This window comes from Sinohyriopsis cumingii, chromosome 14 (genome assembly GCF_028554795.1).
Source record: "Sinohyriopsis cumingii isolate HCF-2022 chromosome 14, ASM2855479v2, whole genome shotgun sequence".
Taxonomy (NCBI): Eukaryota; Metazoa; Mollusca; class Bivalvia; order Unionida; family Unionidae; genus Sinohyriopsis; species Sinohyriopsis cumingii.
The window spans coordinates 114,257,681-114,280,990 of NC_142974.1; the positions used below are offsets into that span (position 1 = coordinate 114,257,681).

The following is a 23,310-nucleotide window of genomic DNA, read 5'->3' on the forward strand; positions in this document are numbered from 1 at the left end:
TAAATACAGTATTACTTACAAGACACGCACACATCTGTCCTACAATAAATACAATTATTCATAAAACACTTGCTCAACTGCACTACAATAAATACAGTAATGCATACCAAACATGTACACACCTACCCAACAATAAATACAATTATTCATAACACACGTGCTCAACTGCACTACCATAAAAACAGTAATGCATACGAAACATGTACGCACCTACCCAACAATAAATACAATAATTCATAAAACACGTGCTCAACTGCACTACTATAAATACAGTAATGTATACGAAACATGTACACATCTACCCTACTATAAATACAGTATTACTTACTAGACACGCACACATCTGTCCTACAATAAATACAATTATTCATAAAACACTTGCTCAACTGCACTACTATAAATACAGTAATGCATACGAAACATGTACACACCTACCCAACAATAAATACAATTATTCATAACACACGTGCTCAACTGCACTACCATTAATACAGTAATGCATACGAAACTGTATGCACCTACCCAACAATAAACACAATTATTCATAAAACACGTGCTCAACTTCACTAGCATAAATACAGTAATGCATATGAAACACGTATACATCTACCATGCAGTAAGTACATTAATTCATTAAACATGTACTCATCCACATTACTATATAGACATTAATGCACAGGAAACACACTACACTATATTACTCTAAATACATTCATGCATACAAAAAACATACACTTCTACCCAACAATAAGTGCAATTATTCATAAAACGTTTACTCATCTACACTACTATAAAAACAGTAATGTAGACGAAGCATGTATTCATATTCCTTATACCTTACAATATATTCTTCCTTAAATACACTAACGCATATGAAACACGTATTAATTTACTCTACAATAAATACAGCAATACATACTACCCTATTGACGACGTAAACATTACGGTTGTTAAAGAATTTGATAAAGTAACTAGATATAAACGAATTACAACTTTTGAATGAAATTGTGCCAAACCGAATGGGGTAAAAACATTCTACGCAAACGGTCTTACGCCTAAAGAAAACCGTCTTACCCTTAAAGAAAACAGTCTTACGCCAAATAAAGTGAGTATAAGTATCTTAGTTTGATAACATAAGTATATTAAACTTGACAATAATGGGTTTCATATGAATCAATTGACTATACAACACATTAACTTTAATGCAAATCATTTATTTTCTATCCACCTTTCTGACATTAGGCATTACATGCGTTGGAAGGGGCTTCCCAAGAGACACTATGAAACCTAACAATTTTAATCTGCATTAAGATATATATTGTTGTGTATAAGTATAGGCCGCAAAACGAAATATTGTCATATAGTTACAATTCTCACTATTGTACATTAATACCGTCATATCAAGATTTGAAATTTCACCATTGCCCGGTCTAAATTCGCAGGTCAGTGTCACAAAGGATAACTAGAAAAATATCTATCTTGAACTGCAACGGTTACAATGCACCTAATGTTTCCCGTTTTTTCTTTAGACATTAGTTATTTCTTATCTGAGTCTCACGAGCACGGGAAGTCGGATGCAATAGTCGTTCGTGTGAATCTGAACACATTTACATTGCTGCATGTAAACGACGAAAGTTAATGTTTGTTATGATGGAACGAAACTGCATTATATTCAGAAGACAAAATCATGTATATCGTCTAAAATATGCAGCTTATTAAAAGTTCCGAGTTGATATATATATATATATATATATATATCTGTGTGTGTTAAGAGAGAGATATAGAGATTTGTTCGAATATGTGTTTGTAATTTCATAATGAAAAGACATGACCATTTATCATCAGCTTTGTTGCTGCCTTTACAGTGAAAGATAATCAACTAAAAAAGCAGTTTTGACTCCATTGGGATTTGTTAGCTACATTCGACAACTGCGCATGGACAACAAAAGTATATGAATTATATATGGATAACAACTCTACTGCTTACAGCCTGAGCGAGACAGGGGGAGTTACATTATATCGTCCTAAATGACTGGTGGGGTTTTTAAATTCTGATTGGCACGTTTTGGTGTGTGTTGTGCTTCCTTTGTGTATCGAGCGCTGTAACTGGTTGACTAAATCTAAACGATCAGGTCAAATATAAATTGGTATTGAAACTGATGACCGAACTATATCTACCACTTTGCAGATGACGGTTGGATGATCTCAGTCAAGAACAAACGCGATGATTTGTCTGCGGTATTATATTCTCCTCTTTAATTTAGGGTGCTTTCTCTTTGGTAGCTCATATGCCAATTGCATGGAATTCATTGCTGAGAAACGTCAACGTGAGGGTATTATGGCGAAGCTCACGCCCATTACTGTTGACGGGTGTGTAGAAGTATGTGAGCACATAAACACTTGCTATGCTGTTAATTACTTCAGGCTGAATGCTACTTGCCAACTTCTAAATCAGACTATGCCAGAATCCAAACTAATCAAGGCGACCAAATGTTTTTATAAGGCTGTCAGAAGTCCGCCACAGGTAAGCATTCCAAAATTATTATTTCCGTATTATTTATTTTAGAGAGAGAAACTTCTGATATTTTAATTATTTCGTCGTTTGGATGAATTTCTGCTACTGTGATTAAGAAAAATATTCTTGTAAAGAATTCCTATTTCAACACCTCTCTTGGAGTTCTCAAAAGATAAGTGAAAGCTGTTTATGCAATGTTCACCAAATCAAAATTGAAAATGCTCATGCGAATGACACAGGAGAGGAAATTTTAATTCGTATATGCTAAAGTCATACAGCTTTACATATGATGCAAAGAGTGATTCGAAATAAGTCTGGAGAACATAAACCTCTGACTAGACCATCAAATTGTGTTTCAGTTAATGACAAGTTTCAGCATTAACGACACCTTGTTCTTTAGTTCAACTTCCAAGAATATATGTGTTTTGTATTTCCATGCTTTGGATCAAAACCCGCCTAACTTGTATTATATAACTAAAGGCTTATATTATGTTATAATGTATGTTTGGTTGAACATAAGATAGGTTTCGCATAATTTAGTTTTACCTTATGTTCAAGCAGATTTGTTACATTGAAGACCTAATACATGTTCTTAAAACTGTGCAAAATGCAGCTTTACGTCTATATTGCTAAAACAGCGTTATTGTGTATTAATTAGCCGACATGATCAACTCAAGTGGTGCAAGACCGTGCTCAATACAAATTATTCACCAGCCATACAGCTGGCGTCTATTAGACCTCAATGTCCGCCAAACATACCATTATGACTCTTAATTCCTACCACTTATACTGGCGAAGGTATTAGTCAGTGGTATCTGGGCACCATGTGGCACCAGTTTGGCTTTGCGCGAGGCGACATTTGATAATAACTAAAGTCCCAAATTTTATATCATAAATTGGTCATGATGGAAAAGTACGAATATGGCCTATTACAATGACAATATGACTGTCAGTAGCTTACAATAATATCGAACCTGGGTATCGTTAATATCAGCTGGTTTTCCAAAATTAGCGATTTTAAAAACTGAAAAATACTGAGAGAAAAAAAAGCAGTTAACAAGATAAACCTTAAGTAAACAAAATGTCCGCATTTTTGCAATACATTTCAATGTACTATACTTTAATCGATTATCATACTTGTCAAATGCGTTAAATACGTCCAAATATGCATTATTTCACAATTCACTGATCTGTTTCAGTACTTAAGCTCATTCCTTTAAATATTAACACAATACTTGCTTCGAAATTCAATTAGGCAAAACTTAAAATGGTTGATGTAGAATCAAACCTGAGCAAACTCTTGATTTAATTTGGATAGCAGGAATAACATTGCTACATCATCGACTGAAAGATAGACGATGATTCAAATGAGTATAGAAGTTCGTAATGCATTATATTATCTCCTATACAACCAGCGATTTCGGAAATAAGGTCATTGCCACTTGATGACAATGAATGAATCAAGTGAAGACATTTAACGTATTGCAATGTACAAATATAGCAATTATATTCAGTTTTTATAACAAACTGCATTACTTAACTTTTTCATAGAATGCATCTCTCTCCCTCGCTTTATCTCTCTCTCTCACTATATGTATGTATGTATGTATGTATGTATGTATGTATGTATCTATGTACGTACGAATGTATGTATGTATGTATGTAGGTAGGTAGGTATGTAGGTAGGTAGGTAGTAGGTATATATATATATATATATATATATATATATATATATATATATATATATATATATATATATATATATATATATATATCATACATCAATTATCTTCAGACATATGCTCATTAATAATATATCATTTAGCCATCTATCATGGAAATAAATTCTGAATAATCCCTTATTTGATGCAATTAAGCCATTATTTAAAACGAAAATACGTACCTCTACCTAGCTCTCTAGAACAAAGTATTTATTAAATGTATGCTTGTCTTCTATAAATATAAAACATTATTTCAGATATATCCAAGCCATGACATCTACCTGTCTCTATATTATAATTATCATAACAATTATGGTACTAAGGACAGGTAAGACATGTCCGGTGATGTAACCAATCCATGGTTCACTCATGGAATAAAAAATAAATAAATGCAGTGAAAATATAACTCACTCTAAGATGATGTGATAAAGCAGAATTATAAAGATCAATTAGAATGACACATACCATAAATGCCACCTTGTTTTGCTTTTAAAATTGTTTAATATGCAGATAATCGTTTTACTACAGGAATCCACTGAAAATGACCCCTGCTACAGGAAAACGTGTCCTTGGGATGAAATATGCATGCACAACAAATCGTCTAATTCGGCCGAATGTTACCCTTGTAAGTAAATACACAAACATGCATATATCTAAGTATGCAATGAGTGAAGAATATGTCAGCCTGTCCGTCTATATTATCCAAATAAAACTACTTTATATCACATATAAGTGTTTTCACCGACATAATGATTGAATAATGCATACAGGGATCGGACCCCTAATGAATTACAATATAATTTAGCATCAACACATTAAAACATAAACTTATGTTTTTCATTCAACAAGCTAGAGAATTGTATAGTAATATAAAACAGGTGGACTGCAATAATTTGTTCTAAGTTGTGCCGTTAAACAGATACATTTCCTGGTCTGCACATACTACTATAGATTCAGAACAAGAGTTCAATATAGTTTGATCAGCGTAAAATTAAATACAAAACAGCCAAATAAAAACTAACATTTGATTGCAAAATCTATCTATCTATCTATCTATCTATATATATATATATATATATATATCTACGGAAATGTATGAAACTGTTAATGGAAACAAAATAATTTCATTTACTAGCCCTTTGTTGCATCTGAAACTATGTAATACATCTATTCACCGACTAGTGGACTGATCAATGGCTTCAAAATAAATATTTGTTCGGCACCTTTATTTAACAAAGGTTTATATATTGACATAGTTTTCTATCGGAGGGCTCTCAATCCCTGCTCATCTTTAGAATTTTCTTTTCAACCTTATGTGGCGTATCGGTACACAGTCGTTGTGCATGTTATTAGAAGGGGATTATACAACACTGGTACTTGAAAAACCACAAGCATGCACTGCACGTTTTCTGTCATGCAATTATATGTGTACCATGCCTTACGAATAATATTTTTCGGAGCCTCTGTGATGCCTCAGTGCATACCCCAGACCACCGGTAGTACAATATTTTAGTTCGCAGGATGATAAATGGTTTGCACTAATGTTTTCTAAACGAATGGGGTTGATATTTGTGATGAGGATGGCATCTAGTGTATGATACTGCGTGAATCCGTTATTAAGACATCTAGGCATAACAATGGGGCTTGTAACTTGAGTGTGAAGTAGAGCTTATTGCCTATCGTCTGCGCTGTATTTCCTGGTAAGTTCGACACTGGAGATTATAAAAGAGCTTATAGCAAGTGTTTTTCGTAATTGTTTGGTTGGCATGGTAATGGCCGTCGATGTTAAAATGGACCTCGTTTACAGTTTAGTCGGCCCTCGATTTAGTCTTCCTCTACCCCATCAATAAGGCAGAGGTGTGGCCAACAAGGCATTCTCTGCTTGCGATTCATTTATTCCGCGTCGACTGTTCTGCGCCATACGTTCACTAGAGTCATCTCCATCGTGTGTGAAGTCTGTCAGGAGATATGTAGCTTCAAATCATGTTAAGAACACATCACAAGTCAATTGTGGAGTGCAGAGCTTAATGCATACAGGAAAGTCTTCGGTATTTCTGCTATCATCGGTAACCAAGAAAAGATACTTTTTTACAATCAGCATGAGTATGCATGACAAAACAAAATTGTACTGTTAAACCCCAAGGAGGAACAACATATGACTTCCCAACAAAATCTAGGAACTGAGTAAACATGTGCTTCTAGCCCAAAACTCTTCAAGAAATGTGTATGAAAAACTAAAATGTTTTGTATGTTCCCATCAAATTAGGGAATTACAGGTATGCGTTTCTGGACCAGTACTCCCTAGTAATTATTAGTTCTACTGAGACTGTTTTGTGCCGCGAGAAATTCTGAAAGATACGCGTATTCGCAAAAGATGCTGTAACGAAATTATTTTAGCAGCGCCGTCTGTGGCATCGGTTACAATAGACATGCCTCCAGCAAGTGTTATAATTTATGTGCCTTTATTAGGTAACGCAGTCGTGATTCGCGCCAAGCTACACAATATGGCCAACAGTGATAGCTGCGGTATATCCAAAAACAGAATTAACGACTACACACATTCGTTTTTATTTTTTTATTACCTCGGTTCTCTTGGTGATTTCGTCTCGCAGTTGTTTTTCCTCTTTTAATAGTTTTTTCTTTTCTGTATCTTTCAGGGTCTATGAGAGTTCTTCTGCAAAGAAAGTAATCCCCATTTACAATTGCTGGACATGGTGGCTGTTATGTGCTATACACATTTGCACTTCTTACCAAATATTGTATATGCTGGTCCATGCAATCATAGCCAGTATATACTTGCATTTTACTATTATCTTGTTTCTTTAGGTAATTTCATCACGCATCTGTTTTTCGTCTTGAAATAGTTGTTTTCCTCGGTAATATCAAAGTTTTATCATAGTTTCGTCTGCAAATAAATGTGATCGCGAAGTACAATTATTAGTGGCCTTCATTTGCTATGCTAATTTGCACTTCTAACCAATTATTATAGTCGCTAGTACAACTGTAATGCAATAATATAGAGGATTTACATGGATGAATATTTCTGGTGTTTGTGATTTCTTAGGGCATGCCACTGACTAATATACGGCCTTTCTGATTTCCGAAAGGACCTTTCTTGTCATCAAGCAAACTCTCTTAAACAGACAAGTGCGAATGTGTTGAATAATATTCATGATTTTTCTCTTCTTACCTGGGTAATGCTGGCGATACAAAATCAACGCGTATTACAACCAGGTGTATATATTGGTGAACTCAACTTCATCATTCTAGAAACAATCCTTTAGTCTTTTAATCAACGGTACTGCATTCTCTAATGTTGTGATTTCACTTGCAAATGTCGTTACTCTTAGGACAAGAAAACATTATGATATGTAGACGAATTTCCATGTCAAAATTGCCTTTTCAGCTATTAAATCAGGTCGTTACGTGTCTCTATATGCATTAGCCTCGTAAACGTGACAGACCTTCAGGCCATAGTAGGCCGCCGCAAGTCGCGTAAGGTTTTCTTCGGCGTAGGATCTTGAGTCCCGAAGTAAATGGCAGCGCGCGCAAGACCCATTTCATGGCATAGTACTGATCAATGCTATCATCATTCATCTTTTTTACTGGTCGGATCTGGATCCGGTCACAGTTAACTGGGATACCTCTGGTTTATTGGTGTGAATGGTCAAATCCAGCCAGCTACCTGAATTAATGTGCCTTGCAGAGATAAACGTCATAAAACTAATTAGTATATCATTTGTTCATATCGCAGGGCTTGAAGATAAGGTCCTCTTCTACATCTGTGAGACGTAATCCGAGCTGCATGCAAAAGGTAACCGCAGAAAAGTCTTTCCCGCCTGGGCGTCTCGCAGAAAATTCCAGGAAGCAAATGCAATATTTGTTTCAATGGTTGCGCTATGCTGATGCCCAAGGCAGTCGAACGAAATGATCCCTTATGCATCTTGCGATTAGTCTCTGAGAAAGTAGAACTGGTTCGAGCGTAGGGTGGTTTGCAACAAAATGATATGTCAACACAGAAACTTTCATACAATAAATTAAATTTCATGTTCTCCACAAGAACATATGCTCCTTGCAATGTAGATATACTTCTCTCCAAAGTATGTGATGCAAAAATGATTCAGATCAAACAAACAAAAGATGGCACATAGCATTCAGATCAGCATTATTTATATTACGAAATCAATTTAATATCAATAATCCTACATCTTTATGAGAAACCTTAGATGATATACACAAACACACAGAGACATATATATATATATATATATATATATATATATATATATATATATATATATATATAGATAGATATAGAGAGAGAGAGACAGACAGACAGAGAGAGAGACACACACACAGAGGGAGAGACAGAAACACAGAGAGAAAAAGAGAGACACAGAGGGAGAGACAGAGAGAGAGAATATATGTATAGTATGTGCGATGTATCAATTATTGCTACTAATCTAGGCTCTTAGAAAAAGTAACACTTTTTAATATTTAACAAATAGATGTTTTCCTATAATATCAAATGAGAAAAGAGAAAGGAGAACTTACAATTGTATGAATCAAATCCAAAAATAATCTGAGAACTGAAGAAGAAAAAAGTCCTAGTATATCATTGATACAGGGTACATACTGTACGTATATTTTATTTATATCACATACTGTACGTATATTTTATTTATATCAAATAAAAATACATATATGTGCACTTTGAACGAAGCTTAAGATTAATCTTAGGCAAACGGTGTATTTTTGCCGTGTGAATGATCTCCCCACACTTCGGATGTTTCCCCTACAAAAATGTAGTTCTATGCATTTCGTTGCTATTAACAGTCACATTTCCATATTGATAAGTTGATTGTTTTCTTTTCTGAGTTTATATTTTTATTCACATTGATTAAAGGAATATAAAACACACTTATGATCTAAATATGAAAGATGATTTTAATGAAAAAGAGAAGAGCACTACAACACATCGTTAGCTACGCCATTCACATGAACGCTGCCATTCACGTACCGGAGCGTGGACATTAGTGTGGACTAGAATCTAAGCGATATGATGAAGAGGTAATTAAAATATTATAATATATTTATAGTTGATGTAAGACATTATTATATTTTAAAAACAGTAATACAGACCATAAAACTCTCTCTGTCTCTCTCTGTCTCCCTTGGTAGGTTTGACTTAAAAAACGGTCTGTCTGTCTGTCTTTCTCTCTCATCATTTAGTTGGGTTGACTTAACTTTTACCATCATTCATAAGTCCAGATACATCGTGGCATGACAAGCAAAAATTCTGCACGCTCATTTTTTCGTGGATTATCGCCCTTATCTTACTGCGATGGTCCGGAAAGAAAGATGCAAGCGCAGAGAGAGAGAGAGAGAGAGAGAGAGAGAGAGAGAGAGAGAGAAGAGGCGGCCTTTGGACATTTTCATATTTAATTAATAATAATCGTTTTGTAACATTACGAAAGGTTTAAGAAACAACAACAACATCAACTAAACATTAAAGACATTACATTATATGTACCGCGTAACCGATACATGTACCGGATAATGTCAACAGGGTTAGCAACATTGTATCATTAATGATATAATTACTATAGATACATACGAGCCATATTTGTGTACGTTAATTGGTGTAAGTTAAATTTCAAGCTTTTTAATCGAACCTAAATTCTTGTTTTCTCTCACTTCACCTTTCTGCGTATTTTGTGCCTTATTCTTTAGATGGGAGAGGAACGGAAAGCACAAATGGCTCCGATGAAATTGTGTCCATATTAAATTAATTTAAGAAACGTGGATTATTAATACTTTTTATCCTTATTTTCATACGTCACTAACGATTAATGAGTGGACAGCACACAGTTGCATGGGCGCCGTTGCAAAAATGTTTATATTTGCACATTATTGCACCATGGGGAGATCACGATTTGATATACCATTAATATGTTATTTTCATTGAATGTGGTATAAATATCTGGCGATGATTCATTGCCAAATTATGTATATTGCCTCTAATGGCACCAGCCTGCCGGATACATAATTAGAGTAGGGATCAAATAAAGGAGTTCCACATACTGTACCCCTTTACTGCGTGTTGTATGGTGCACTGCGAAGGTTAGTATCATATCTAGTTCCATTTCAAGTAGGACTAATTAAAAGTCTTCCTGATAGTGTGATATAACGTGCCTGTGTAATACATGAATATCCCATGCTTATTCGGGTAATTCGGTTCGTACGTTTCGCACGTGTCTTCTTCTTCGACATTGTTATGCCCTTCACTTTCGTAGTAGAGTATGTTTCACATGTATAACACAATTCCGTTATCCATTAATGGATGTGCACGGTTCCAGAAAAAAATCATCGAAACCTATGAAGTTTCTACCAAGACTGCACTGTCCTTTGATTCCAGGTATATATTCTTTTTCAGTTCTTATCAATGGTTGAAACATTTTTTCTAACAATGCTGGATTCGCTCATACATGCCTTGAAAATTCGATGTTTTACACTGAATTGCTTCTGCGAATCTATATGATTCTCATAACCTGAATTTATGTCTTTACTGCAGTATCCAAATGCGAGAGCTTTACCACTGATATTATAAAACAACACAATACATTACACCGTCTGATTGAGAAGGTCACAAAACTTCATACATGTCTCTGTGTAGCACTATGTTTCAAACTATCCTTACTGCTACTACAGACGCATTGGCTATACTAACAGGCCTTGCTATTTCATCCAGGGAAGACGTCACAAATTGAATTTCAGGAGGCGACTGGGATAAGCCTTTGAACAGTTACATTGTCTTGACCCGTGGGCTAGGTCAATCCCAATTCTTCTTTGTCTGCTTTCAAAATAGACACCAACAAATTATAATTGGGTTGAACCATACGTGCGATAAGTTTCGCACATAAAGCTCCAATATAATGAACGCCCTTCCATCCTTTTCTCCATTACCTCCGCCAGGATGTCATCAGGCTTCGTGGTCCACTTCTAAGATGCTTAAGCTTCTATAAGTCTTGCAACGCATTTGGGGTCCCATTTGTTGACTATGCCGATTACTGCTGCCTCGCGTTGGCAGACCTAGTCAGACAAGCTTATTACTCTTCGTGATAGAGATAAACTATCCCATGTATGTAATGCAAAAAGGTATTCAAAGCAAAGAAATAATCGAAATCATACCACTTGAAAATCAGCATTAGTTACTTTACTAAGCAGACAGAATGCTGCAAATGGTCACAATGTGGATGCAAGATTTGCACGAAAACGAATTTGAAGATTACAGATATAAAACAAGGTTTAATATCGACATAAATTAATTATGTATCATAACCCGTACTCAGTTTGGTTTTGGATGTAAATATAAAACATCTGATCACATGCTTATACTTACTTTTAACGATTTGACTCCTTCGCTAATCAACTAAAATGATTTTGACACAGCAAGTGTCAGATATATGTTCTATATACCATGCAATATTGTATTCTGAACAGTTAATATGATATCAAAAGACCTCCTTAACTTGTAGCATCATATACAATAGTTGTAATAATCCTTACAATTGAACATGTAGGAATTTAACAAGATGATTTTCATGTCCAAAACTGTTGATTTGCTAGTTTATTGCGAAGGGTGATGGGATCATTTATCTCTTATTATTTATGAGTAAACGTAATAAACGTATATTGGTATGCAAACACCAATACCTTAATTTTAACTCAACAAAGGGGTTAGCACAATTAACGTCATCAAACTGGAAACATACATTTCTTTTTTGGGCACTTGCCATTCAATTTAATACAGCAAATTTAGTTTTAGAACACCAGTTCACATTTACCGTATAAACATAAAAAATATACAACCACACCGAGCGACGAAAGTAGTCAATTGATGTGTAGCTTCTCTTTTCCATTTTGTGTATGGTGAACGAAATTTAGACGTTAAGGCAATGATAATATGCAGTATTCTGTGGAAAAGCTAAATATTCAAAACTATAAATCCACTTAGATATTAATTTCTTGCACATCCTCATTACTTGCATACATGAATAGTATCTGGAACCTTTAAGCCTTTTTCTTGCTGATGGAGACAAATAAGAAAACAGAGAAACCTGGATATATACATATTCATAAGTTTTATATTTTTCACGCTCAATCGTCTAGGTATTCTATGTCTCAGATATGTTTCATTTTTAGTTGCCACGACCACAATATTTATATCATTTCAGAACACCATTAATGTACTGCCTATGTTTGTAATATTCATAAGATTATTCGAGTCTAGTCGCAAAAGCATTACAGAATCCAACAGTCACGTGTCTACCATAGGGTAGCTGGACCTTGACAACTATTACTTGTGGTATGTTATCAATCCATTTCACTACCTGACTACAGCGTTATTCAAATTGAATTCCCATTGCATAATGTTGCTCCAATTACATTATTTGAAAATCTATTTTGACGCCATGTGAACTTTGAACGTCATATATGGGTCATGCACACATATACTTATCCGTTGTTCCGTGAAGAAACAACTACATCACAACACTATGTTTTGTGTCTGTATTTTCTTGGTGTGAGCAGTATATTCTTGCTTTGCTAGCTTAAACTGAAATTAATCATTCTCATTTAAACGTTCTTTTAAAAACATAGTATAGGAAAATAATTATGAAATTTTTATTTCAAAAGATTTGTACAAAACGAAACAAAGACACAAGATGTTTGTGAATGTAATCTGCAATTCCGTTTTGCCTAAATAGAAGTTATCGGTTTTGAATAAAGCAGATAATTTTCAGTGTTTTTCCAAAAGCATGGAATGACATTTTAATCCTGTGTTAGCACTTTTTTGAGCTGTCATAAAAGTAAATTCTTCCGAAGACGTGGTAATAAATTAGTGTTTATTTGATATTAATGCTAAATATGCTTTAAATGACTTGAATTGCTTCATAGAATTTCTCAGAAATTTAATTAGAAACGATAAGAAGTGTTCGGCAAATTTCAAGTTGATATTAACTTGCAATTGGAGTGGCGTTTAGAGAAATACGAGTATGACATATGTGGAAACGTTTGATCATAACATTATATAAATGAAGAACTTTGAGGAAATGTCTGTTATTTGACGGGTTTTTTTTGAGAAACCATACATGTCACACATAATGGCACAAATGGCAACAATGAGGAAACAACTTGAGCAAAAAACGAATTTGACAGATCGCAGATATGGTACACGATTTAATATCCATCGTAAGAACACCTATCTAAATTCAAGAATCAATCTGGTTTGAATGTAAACGTAAAACACCTGATCGTATATTTCTACTGACGTCCAAAGGTTTAAAATAATTATGTAACTTACGACGTCTAAATGTTCAAAATAGTTATGTAACTTAAAATAAGTATGTGCCTTACTAAACAATAAAAACAAACTATAAAAGCCCTTCTTACAGCGTTATTTTATATACACTTTGCAATGATGATATTTTGAACAGTGGACAGTTTACAAAGACCTCCTTAATATGTATCTAAAAGAAAACGAGTTTTATTAAGCCTTAACATGGAATGGTACGTTCCCAACACATTCAGAAGTGTAGTATGGATGCGCTTCGGTTGTTCAAACTCTGTTCAATAAATATAAAAATAAGTGTTTAAGGAGTTCCGATTCGTCTTATATATCTGTACTCATTTCTAAATCTACTAAATTTATATTGTGTGCATACACTGTTTTGTTACTTTTAGCAGTCAAAGCAGTTCGCAAAACAACTTTACAAACTTTAAAATCTATACAATCAGATGGCACTTGACAAGGCATGTAAATAAAATAAATTTCAATAAACAAGACTTCGTATTCCACTGCAGTTAAAACCAAAGCAAGAATATATGGAAAATACCAAACTAGGAGGATTATACAAATCAAGTGTAAATTAGAAAATAACATTTATATCGATAATGACTCGTGTTATTATGTTAAATTTAAGAACCCACATCTGCACACTGTATGTTAGATAAAAAGTTCCACACAATTTCTCCTTACTGCATTTTTCGTGATGACGTGCTCAGGTCAGTATTATGTATGATTTAATTTTAATTTGATCAAAGTGACCCTTCTCCTACAGGTCTGACAACATGCCTTTGCAATACATAAACTTGGACCTACTCATTGAACCACATACCTTCATGTCCGATATATTTGGGTAGATGTTGCATGTTTTCCAGCACTTGTGATCAGTTAGGTTTCGCATATAATTCGCAGTTACCCCAAATGGAAGTCATCTGTTGTTAACAGAGCACGGAAACCGCACTGTTTGTACAAATCCATAAACTGACTGTTCATTTCAGTGTTTACAGCAATTGAATCAATTTTTGTCATCAATGGGTTTAGTTGTTTGTGAATTATTCAGCCGTCTTGCGAATTAAAAAGCATTGTACGATCTTCCCTCACATGAGAAACGTACGAAAACTAAACACATAAACAGGCACAAAAAACTCATAATTCCGGACTGTGTATATTTTTTTTTAAATTTTTGATTTATAATTCTTTATTTTAATAATTTTTTTTAAAATTTTTTTTAATTTTTTATTATAAAAAATAATGTTTTTCTAATTTCATGTTGTTTGTTTTTGTAATAAGATTATTATGTTTCTTATCTTATAGGTGTTGTTTCAAGTTGTAAAGCACTTAGAGCTTCTAAAGATTAGGCGCTATACAAAGTCATCATTATAATGATAATAATAATAATGATAATAATAATAATAATAATAATAATTATTATTATTATTATTATTATTATTATTATTTATGTTGAATAATTGTCCAGAATTAACTCTCCTTAGTTAGGTCAATACTGATTTAAAGAAAATAAACGGAGAATACACTCGAGTGTATCGTCAGTGGAATTCACGTCGTCGTTATAGAAGCAATCCTCTGGTGTTTTCGTGCATGGTACTGCATTCTGTAACATGCTTGTTTCACTTGCAAATGCCTTAACTCTGTGTTCAGGAACACATTCTGTTATGCAGACACCTTTGCTTGTAAAACGTAAGTGTCCACCTTTTAGCTATTATATCTGGTACGCTTATGCATCCATATGCACAGACATCGTTGTCTTGACAGGTCCTCAGGTCATAGTTGAGCGCTCACGGTCTTCTACTTCGTGCTTTGAGTACCCAAAAAAGGCAGCGTGCAACACGCCTATATAATGACCACAGCATATTAGTGGTCGATGCTATCATCATGTACCTTTTCGAATGGCCAGACTTGGACTCGGTCAGCATTAACTGGGATAACGAACGTTTCTTTCAGCTGTGGGCAACCTACCCCAGCTACCTGAAAAAATGCGACTGGCAGAGATAGACATCGTTAGCGATAAAAGCATCCTGGTGGCTCATCTCGCAGTGCGTGACGATAAGTTCCTCTTACACATCTGCGATACTTCAACACAGAAGCGTGTGAAGCGTAAATGTTTCCACGCCTTTGCCGGCTGGCCGTCACAGAGAGAATTTAAAGAAGCAAATGCAACATTCGTTGCTGCCGTTTTAAACAGTGATAATACGTAAATCGCACCATAGACATATTGTATTATAATCACTCATGTACTTAAGAACACGGACATTGGTATGTTGTAATTATTTAACAAACTGCTCTAGATGAAGTTGCTAAACTTCACAAATCAAATAGTTGAACCATCGTCACTCTGTTGTCACCAGTGTTGACAGGTACATCATTATACAGTTACGTATGTTGTCTCTAAGGTCATAACCTTCCAGACACCCATGTAAGTTTTGAGTAAGATAAGAAAATCCACACACATCACCCTTACTGTGCGTTTTCTGGTGATATGCTAAGTCAGTAACATATATCGTTTACTTATAATTTGAACTCAGTCAAATTCTTCCTTAAACTGTGATAAGGTGGCTGTCAAATGAATACAATTATCCCTGCTTATTCGAGTACACCCGTTCTTAAGCTTAGTGTGTGTGTTGTTCTTGCAAGTTGTTCAGTTCTTAAATTTCAATGCAAACTTCCAGGCAATACGTTACAAATTGGGTTCATGGCTGAAACACGTCTCCGATGAGCTTTGTTGAGCTGTCTTGAGTTGACGCCTGGGCGAAGTCCGTGCTTCTTTACCTCTCGTCTTAATAGCCTCGACAAATTAGACCCTGAGCGTACCATACCTGAGGTAGCATGTCATTTGCACACAAAAAGCTTAAATACGATGGATTCTCTTGTATGCGTTCCCCCATGACCTCTGAACGGTTGCCACATTGTTTTGTTGTCGACTTCAGATGTGCTTCAGCTTCTATCAGTCTTGTAACGCATTTGAGTCCCATTCTTTGTCTTTGCTGGTTCTCTGTTGGTTCTTGTTGGATGACTTACACAGATACTTGTAATGCTCCTTGTAATCGAGTTAAACTTCCTCTGGTCTGCATTGCAAAAGGACTTCAGAGCAGAAATAATGAGCTAAAGCACATACCATTTAAAACGAAACTACTTGACTTACTAAGAACATAGAATGCTGCAAACGTTCACAATGTGGATGCAAGATATGTTCCTGAAAGATTTGAAAGATTGGACATGCATAACAAGATTGAATATCAATCATAAAGTGTAATAATTTTATTTTGGACGTAAATATAAAACATCTGTTGATATGTTTCTACTCATTTCTATTGCTTCAGAAATATTTATGTATATTAGGATATGTATATGATTTCGTTTCTGAACAACCAAAAAATATTTGATAACAGTAGTTGTCAGATAATTTTTCTATTAAATTGGAAATATGGTATTCTGAACAGTGGGCAGCGTCCAACATACTTCCGTAGCATGTATCAAATAAATTATAGCAATCCTTAGAATTGAATGATCCGATACCAGCACATGTAGCATTACAGAACAGATGTTTTACATGGTCAAAACTGTTTAATAAGTATGTCCATAATTGGCTAATTAATTTCGATGGGTCATTTATCTGTTAGTAGTCATTATCCTAAGGAATAAACTTAGAATGTATATGCAAACATAATAAACGTACTTTTACAAGACGTTCGCAAATTAACTAGGAGCATGGTATAGAACAAATAATTTATTTTGAATTTTCATTCCAAACCAACGCAATACAAACTCACATTACTTAGCCGTATTAAATATTAATTATATAATATGAAATTTAAATTTTGAAACGGCGATAGAACATCCATCATTATACAATTACGTATGTTGTTTCTAGCAAGCAGAGAGTCAGGTTCCTGTGCATGTCTTGAGTCAGTTAAAAAAATCAATACTCATGACCCTGTAATGCCTGTTTTGTGATGACTTGATCAGGTCAGTATCATCTATGTTCTGACTGTAAACTAAACTCTTTCATAAAGGTGCGATTACATGCATATGTTATATGTAAAACAGACCCAGCTGATTGAAGAACTCACGTTCATCAGCGCCAATTAATCGAAGTTTATGGACGTTGACCAGCTATTGAGATCAAGTAGTTATTGCATGTAATCCTCAGTTCCGATATGTCTAACTCGATGTTGTGTTCAAAGCACTGAGATTGTAAGGTTTGTATCAATGCATAACCAATTCTTATTGGCGTGCACATTGAATGAGCTCTTATAAAATTATTAGTTGTTTGCCCTTGGTGGTGGTGAGGCAATATGTGATCTTCACATAAAACGCTGTAGTACGAAGGAATTTGTCTCATCTTTGCCACCGAGTCCTCTGACAAACCGTTATCGGCTATGTAGCACAATTACACCATGCTTCCGCCTCCTTTGCACATGCACGTCGATGTTGGCCGAGTTTACGCTCATTTTGATTTTCTACCTGCGCTTGAATGTATGCGTGAAACCATAGCTTTATTAATGCTATATACAAAAATACGTACTTCCTAGTTTCATGTTAGGAAGATAACGTCGAGACAAAAAAATGACAAAGTCACGTTACAGTTAAGTTGACTTTAGTTACTTTACTAAACTAACGTAGAAAGAATAATCCAACAGCTTTTATAAGAAACTTAGATGATTTACAGAGTGTTGCAATGATGATACAAGATGACCAAACTAGAAATTATTTTAAAAGATCTTAAATCGAGTTCAAGGTTTACTATGAACTTAGAAAACCAGAAATTGTAATCAAATTAGTTTTGGACGTAAATTCAAAACATCTCGTCACAGCTGAGTATTTCCGTCGCATTTTTAAAATATTTGTCAGAAACAAACTATGTGTATCCCTCCTTTGCTAAATTAAAATATCCTCAGCATTTATCATATGCTCTCTTTCTGGATGTAGTTTGTTGATGAACGTTTTGAAAAGCTAACACAAGACCTCCTCAGCATGTATAAAAAAACAAACGAGTTGCCACCGTATGGAATGATGCGTTCCCAGTAAGCATGCGTTTCAGTTCAAAATATGTTAATAATTTATTAATAATTTGCTAATAATTTCTAGTACATCATGTGATTAATTATCTATTAGTATACATGACCAAAAAATATTAACGTATAATTGGTATGCAAACACTATAGAACTACTTTCAACTAGTCAAATCTGTCTCACTACGGCGTCTGACGTCAACTTATCCTTCAACATCTGAAATGCTCTCTCACAAGAGTCTGTCTAAATAGGCTTCGTCAGAGACTTCTTCCTTGTCAAGTTCGTCAACGGACTATCAATATAGCTGAAGTTTGCGATATCCATACGATAATAGCCCGCAAGTCTAAAAAAGATATCACGTCTGTCTTCGTAGTTGGACGTGCGGCGCTAAGAAGTTGGTCAACTTTAGCACTGTCTGGGGTTAATGTGTCTTCACTGAGTGTTTGTTTTAGAAAAGTCAATCTCCGAAATCCTATGTGACATTTATATGGTCTAGCAGTGAGCCCTGTCTGTCTAAGTCGTTCCAGAACGTTTCCCAGTAAGACCAAGCAGGTGTCACCAATAACAAATAGTCCATGAGATTTAAAACTCCACTCTCTCTTATAGCTTCTAGCAGTTTCTCATCATTCGGGTGGAAATGCTGGGTCCATTATGGACCCCGGACTGCATGACCAGCCATAGGAATATCTCATCTGTTGTTGCAAAGGCAACCTTTGGAATGTCTTCACTACGAACTGGAATTTGCCAGTATCCCTTGGACAAGTCTATTTGAGAGAAGTGGTGATTACCATCCTTCTTCTGGACCAACACAACCGGTGAACCGTATGCACATTTGGCTGGTTTAATGTCCCATAAGTCAAGCATAGTTCTAATTTTGTCCCGAACAGTTTCTAACTTCGCACGAGGTAGTGGATAGGGTTTAAGTTTCACAGGCGTTTCCTCCAGCAACGTCAAAACTGAGTTCTTCCAAATCCGTCATTATGGGTCTTTCTGTCAAGACACTTGAGTAGTCTTGGAGTATCTTCTCCACCCTTCACGTTGTTCTGACGGTAATGTAACGTAACTGACGTATGTTTCATCCCTCGTCAAAGGACACCTAGTAAGTACTTCCGACAATCTTCGGATTCTTCAGTCACAACTGTTCAACCACGACCTCAGTGGGTGTCTCCCTTTCACGATAGTGTTTAAGAAGGTTAACGGGGTACTTCTCTTTATCGCCTTCCCTGACATGTTAGTTATATCCACCCTTCCTCTCCGTTACAACGAAGGGTACCCTCCAGCGGACTTGGAGTTTGTTGTGCTCCATCGCTGAACAACATCAACTTATCACCCACTTCAAACTTCCGTTCTTTCGCCTTTTTGTCGTAGTAAGATTCAAAATCCATCCAGCTTTTCACGGAGATCAACAACATACGGATGCCTTGTCCGTACTTTCTCCGATGCCATTTGATCCGGTCATACCTGTTTCTATACAGCCATGGATTCGCTCACTGTCCTCTTATAAACTAGTTCGAAGCAAGCTATCAATCCCATTCCTTGGGCGACCTTCTCACAACTTCTTCGGAGCTGGGTAGTAGACAGGTACCTAATGGAAAGTAACCGGATCACTTCTTCCACCTGGCTAACAAACTACGTCTTTTTGTCAGTTAGTATCTCTTCAGTTACACCAGCTCTGGACCAAACTCCTAACAAAGCCTCAGCCACCGTTACTGAATCAATGTTCTTCACCGCAACGGCCTCCGGGTGTCGAGCAGAATAATCAACAATCGTAAACACATAACAATTACCACTTCCTGGCGCAGACTTTATCGGACCTATCAAGTCTATCACCCTCGAGAAAAGTTCATCAGAGGGGTGGTTCCTAATGTCACTGGTTGATGTGAGGCCTTAGGTGCCACCAGTCGACATTTGTTACACGAAAGACAAACGTCCTTGCATCCCCATTCACACCTGGCCAGTAGAATTACCTCTCTAACCTATATCTCGTCTTTGCCACGACCATATCACTACCACATAGACTCTCATGTGCTAGCCTAAGCACGTCTTTTCTCTATGATCGATGTACATTAACTTGCTTATACCTCTCGGATCCCATCCTGGTGTATCAATGAAAGATAACCAGTTTCAGCACGAATTCTACTTCTACGTCTGGCAAGGTCCGAACGGACTCCTTCTTTGGATACCCGCGCAACCTGTTACGGGTAGCATCTTCCGATTGACGTCTCCTTAATCTTCCTCTTGGAGTCTCCTTAATTCATCCAGGTAGCAAAGTATCTATGGGCGAAGTTGAGGGGTTCAGCGGCTTTGACCTTAACTTTGCTTCATAGACCTCGTCTATATGGACACCACGTGTCCAGGTGTACACGTCATACGATTTGGTTGTGGCAACACATTCCTACATCCAAGACTTGCGTCGTGCGTCGTGCGACACTCCTGACAAGCACGATGTTTGAACAAATGTAGATGTAGACAACCGGGAGAGAATTTTGTCTTATAAGCTAATTGGACTTCCATTGTCTCACCCACCTATATAATCAGCAGATTTGACAAAGTTGCTATCCACCAAGGCTGGTGTCATGTACCACAGTAGCATTATCTCTATTTACCGTAGCTTTATTAGACCATTATAATAGTTTACACCGTTGACCAGTGCATGGGATCACTGCATTTATTGTGGGACGATATGTCCTGCAACATGTGAGAATATGGCTAGGTGTGTTGCATTCGTAGCATACCACTTCAGCTTTCTTAGCAGGGGTACCCTTACCAACCCCTGGGTCTTTCCTAGGACACGGAACTGATCATCCCTTAGCTTCCCACCATTTTGACCATTCCGCTTATGAGGTGTCAAACCGTTAGTTCTTATACGGTCATTGACTCTTGGTTCTTCGTCGATCCCTGCAACCCCCAGTTGGTTAGACGATAATGTGCACTCTCATATCGCTCAGCCATAATATGATATATTATAAGATAGCAAAATCACACTACGCTACAAATACGATCAGGTCTTTCCGATACGTACTGAGGACCATGTTCGTTCAAGATCTCCTCCCGTATGCATTCATAAGTGAGCGCGGTGCCTGTTATTTGAATCCATCTATCTAAAATCAGAAGTAGGTGAATATAAAATCGGGCGCTTCTCTCCGTTGTTCCGTTGGACAACTCTCTAAAAGGTCTGTTAAATCTTTAAGCCGACAGGACGTAGTGTCCTGATATCGATTTCTTGAGGATGACGTAGTCATCTCCTTCAGTCGGTGCCATATTATGAAAGACACCCTTCCTTGACAGCTCGTGCAAAAATGATGATATATTAATATCCCACTGGTCACTGGGTATATGATGGATTAAAGCTAACTTTTGAAACTGAGGTAAAAAGTTATCGATAATTTTGTCTCTGTCGTTAAACATCGGTATTGTTATCTGGACGATACGTCTATCCTCTAATTTTTCGCTTGTGGGTCCTGAATGTTCAATCAGTTCTTCACACCTCCTAGATTCCGTTTCCATCCTTAGTCTCTCCATGTCTATCGTATGTTCTCTCTCCATGGCTATTTATTCGGCCTGCAATCTGGCTAACTCGATTTCTTTTTCTCTTTCTTTTCCATCAGCTTGCCTAATTATATCTTTCTCTGCCTCCTGCATTCTCTGTATTACCAGAGACTCCGCTCTAGAAATTAATCTAATTGGGTCCTTACAAAACCTATTTCGTCTTTACAAATAGACTTAAACTCTTTGACTGACTATTAGTTGCTATTCTAGTCTACCAGTCTACTCACCTGTATCACCAACCAATTTACTGATGTTAAGTATTTACTATCTCTTACTGCCTTACAAGAAACAGCTTCCTGAAGGATATTTACCCATATTAATTTCCAATAATATCTTAACCTACGGATTTGCTTACATAAAACTCTAATGCAAAATATCAACATCTGACAGTACAAAATTCAGCATTTCTCTCAAAATTTAGCATTTCTCTCAAAATGCAGCTTACTAGCAGCAACAATGTGCAATTATCCCTCGGCACTTTCTTAAATATCTCTTCTCGCAAGTGTGACTAAAGGCAACACTTCTTGCTGAATTACTTTAATTCACACAACAATCATGCTATCAAGACAGGTACGGAATCTTAATTTTTTGCAATGTCATACAATACATTAAAATATATCAAACAATGGCATGTACTAACTACATAATTAATTCCTTGCTTTCATAATAACCAAATTTATCACTGTTATAGGACTCTACGTTCTATCCAATATCCTACTCAGCACCTGTCACTCACACCGTTCAAACTAATCCCGGACGATAGAACCCACTTTGTAACGTCTCCCTCTTAGTAATAAGGGTGGTTAGTTTGATTAGACTGACGTTATCTAGAGGATGACTTCCCTCGATGTTATAGTGAATAAGAATATAATTTCAACAGAGAACAGAGCAAGAATATTGTGAAGAACTAAAACAAAACAAGCCCCTTTAGAGAAGACAAATAACACATTTAATCAAAGCAAATTAATAACAGCATATCCAATTCAATCTAAATTATGTCAACATAATTTAATAGCAGTGTCCAGTTTGGATTATACATTTCAAAATACAAAACAAAGACTACGGAAAAATGGTAATACATTTTAAACACAAAACCACATGCTTTGCATAAGACTTGTACTTGTAAAAGTACAACACTTTGTCGGAGT

The 23,310-nt window shown here is 35.9% G+C and overlaps 1 protein-coding gene across 1 annotated transcript in view; it reads left to right on the forward strand.

Annotated features, from left to right (window-relative positions):
- The first annotated feature begins 2,068 nt into the window (after nucleotides 1–2,068).
- LOC149784638 (uncharacterized) overlaps nucleotides 2,069–23,310 on the forward strand; it is a 39,848-nt gene continuing 18,606 nt past the window's right edge. The window contains exons 1-2 of the mRNA XM_089933020.1: nucleotides 2,069–2,524; nucleotides 4,765–4,861. Of these exons, the coding sequence (XP_089789146.1) occupies nucleotides 2,225–2,524; nucleotides 4,765–4,861 (397 nt within the window). The 5' untranslated portion in view covers nucleotides 2,069–2,224. The remainder of the gene's footprint in view (nucleotides 2,525–4,764; nucleotides 4,862–23,310) is intronic.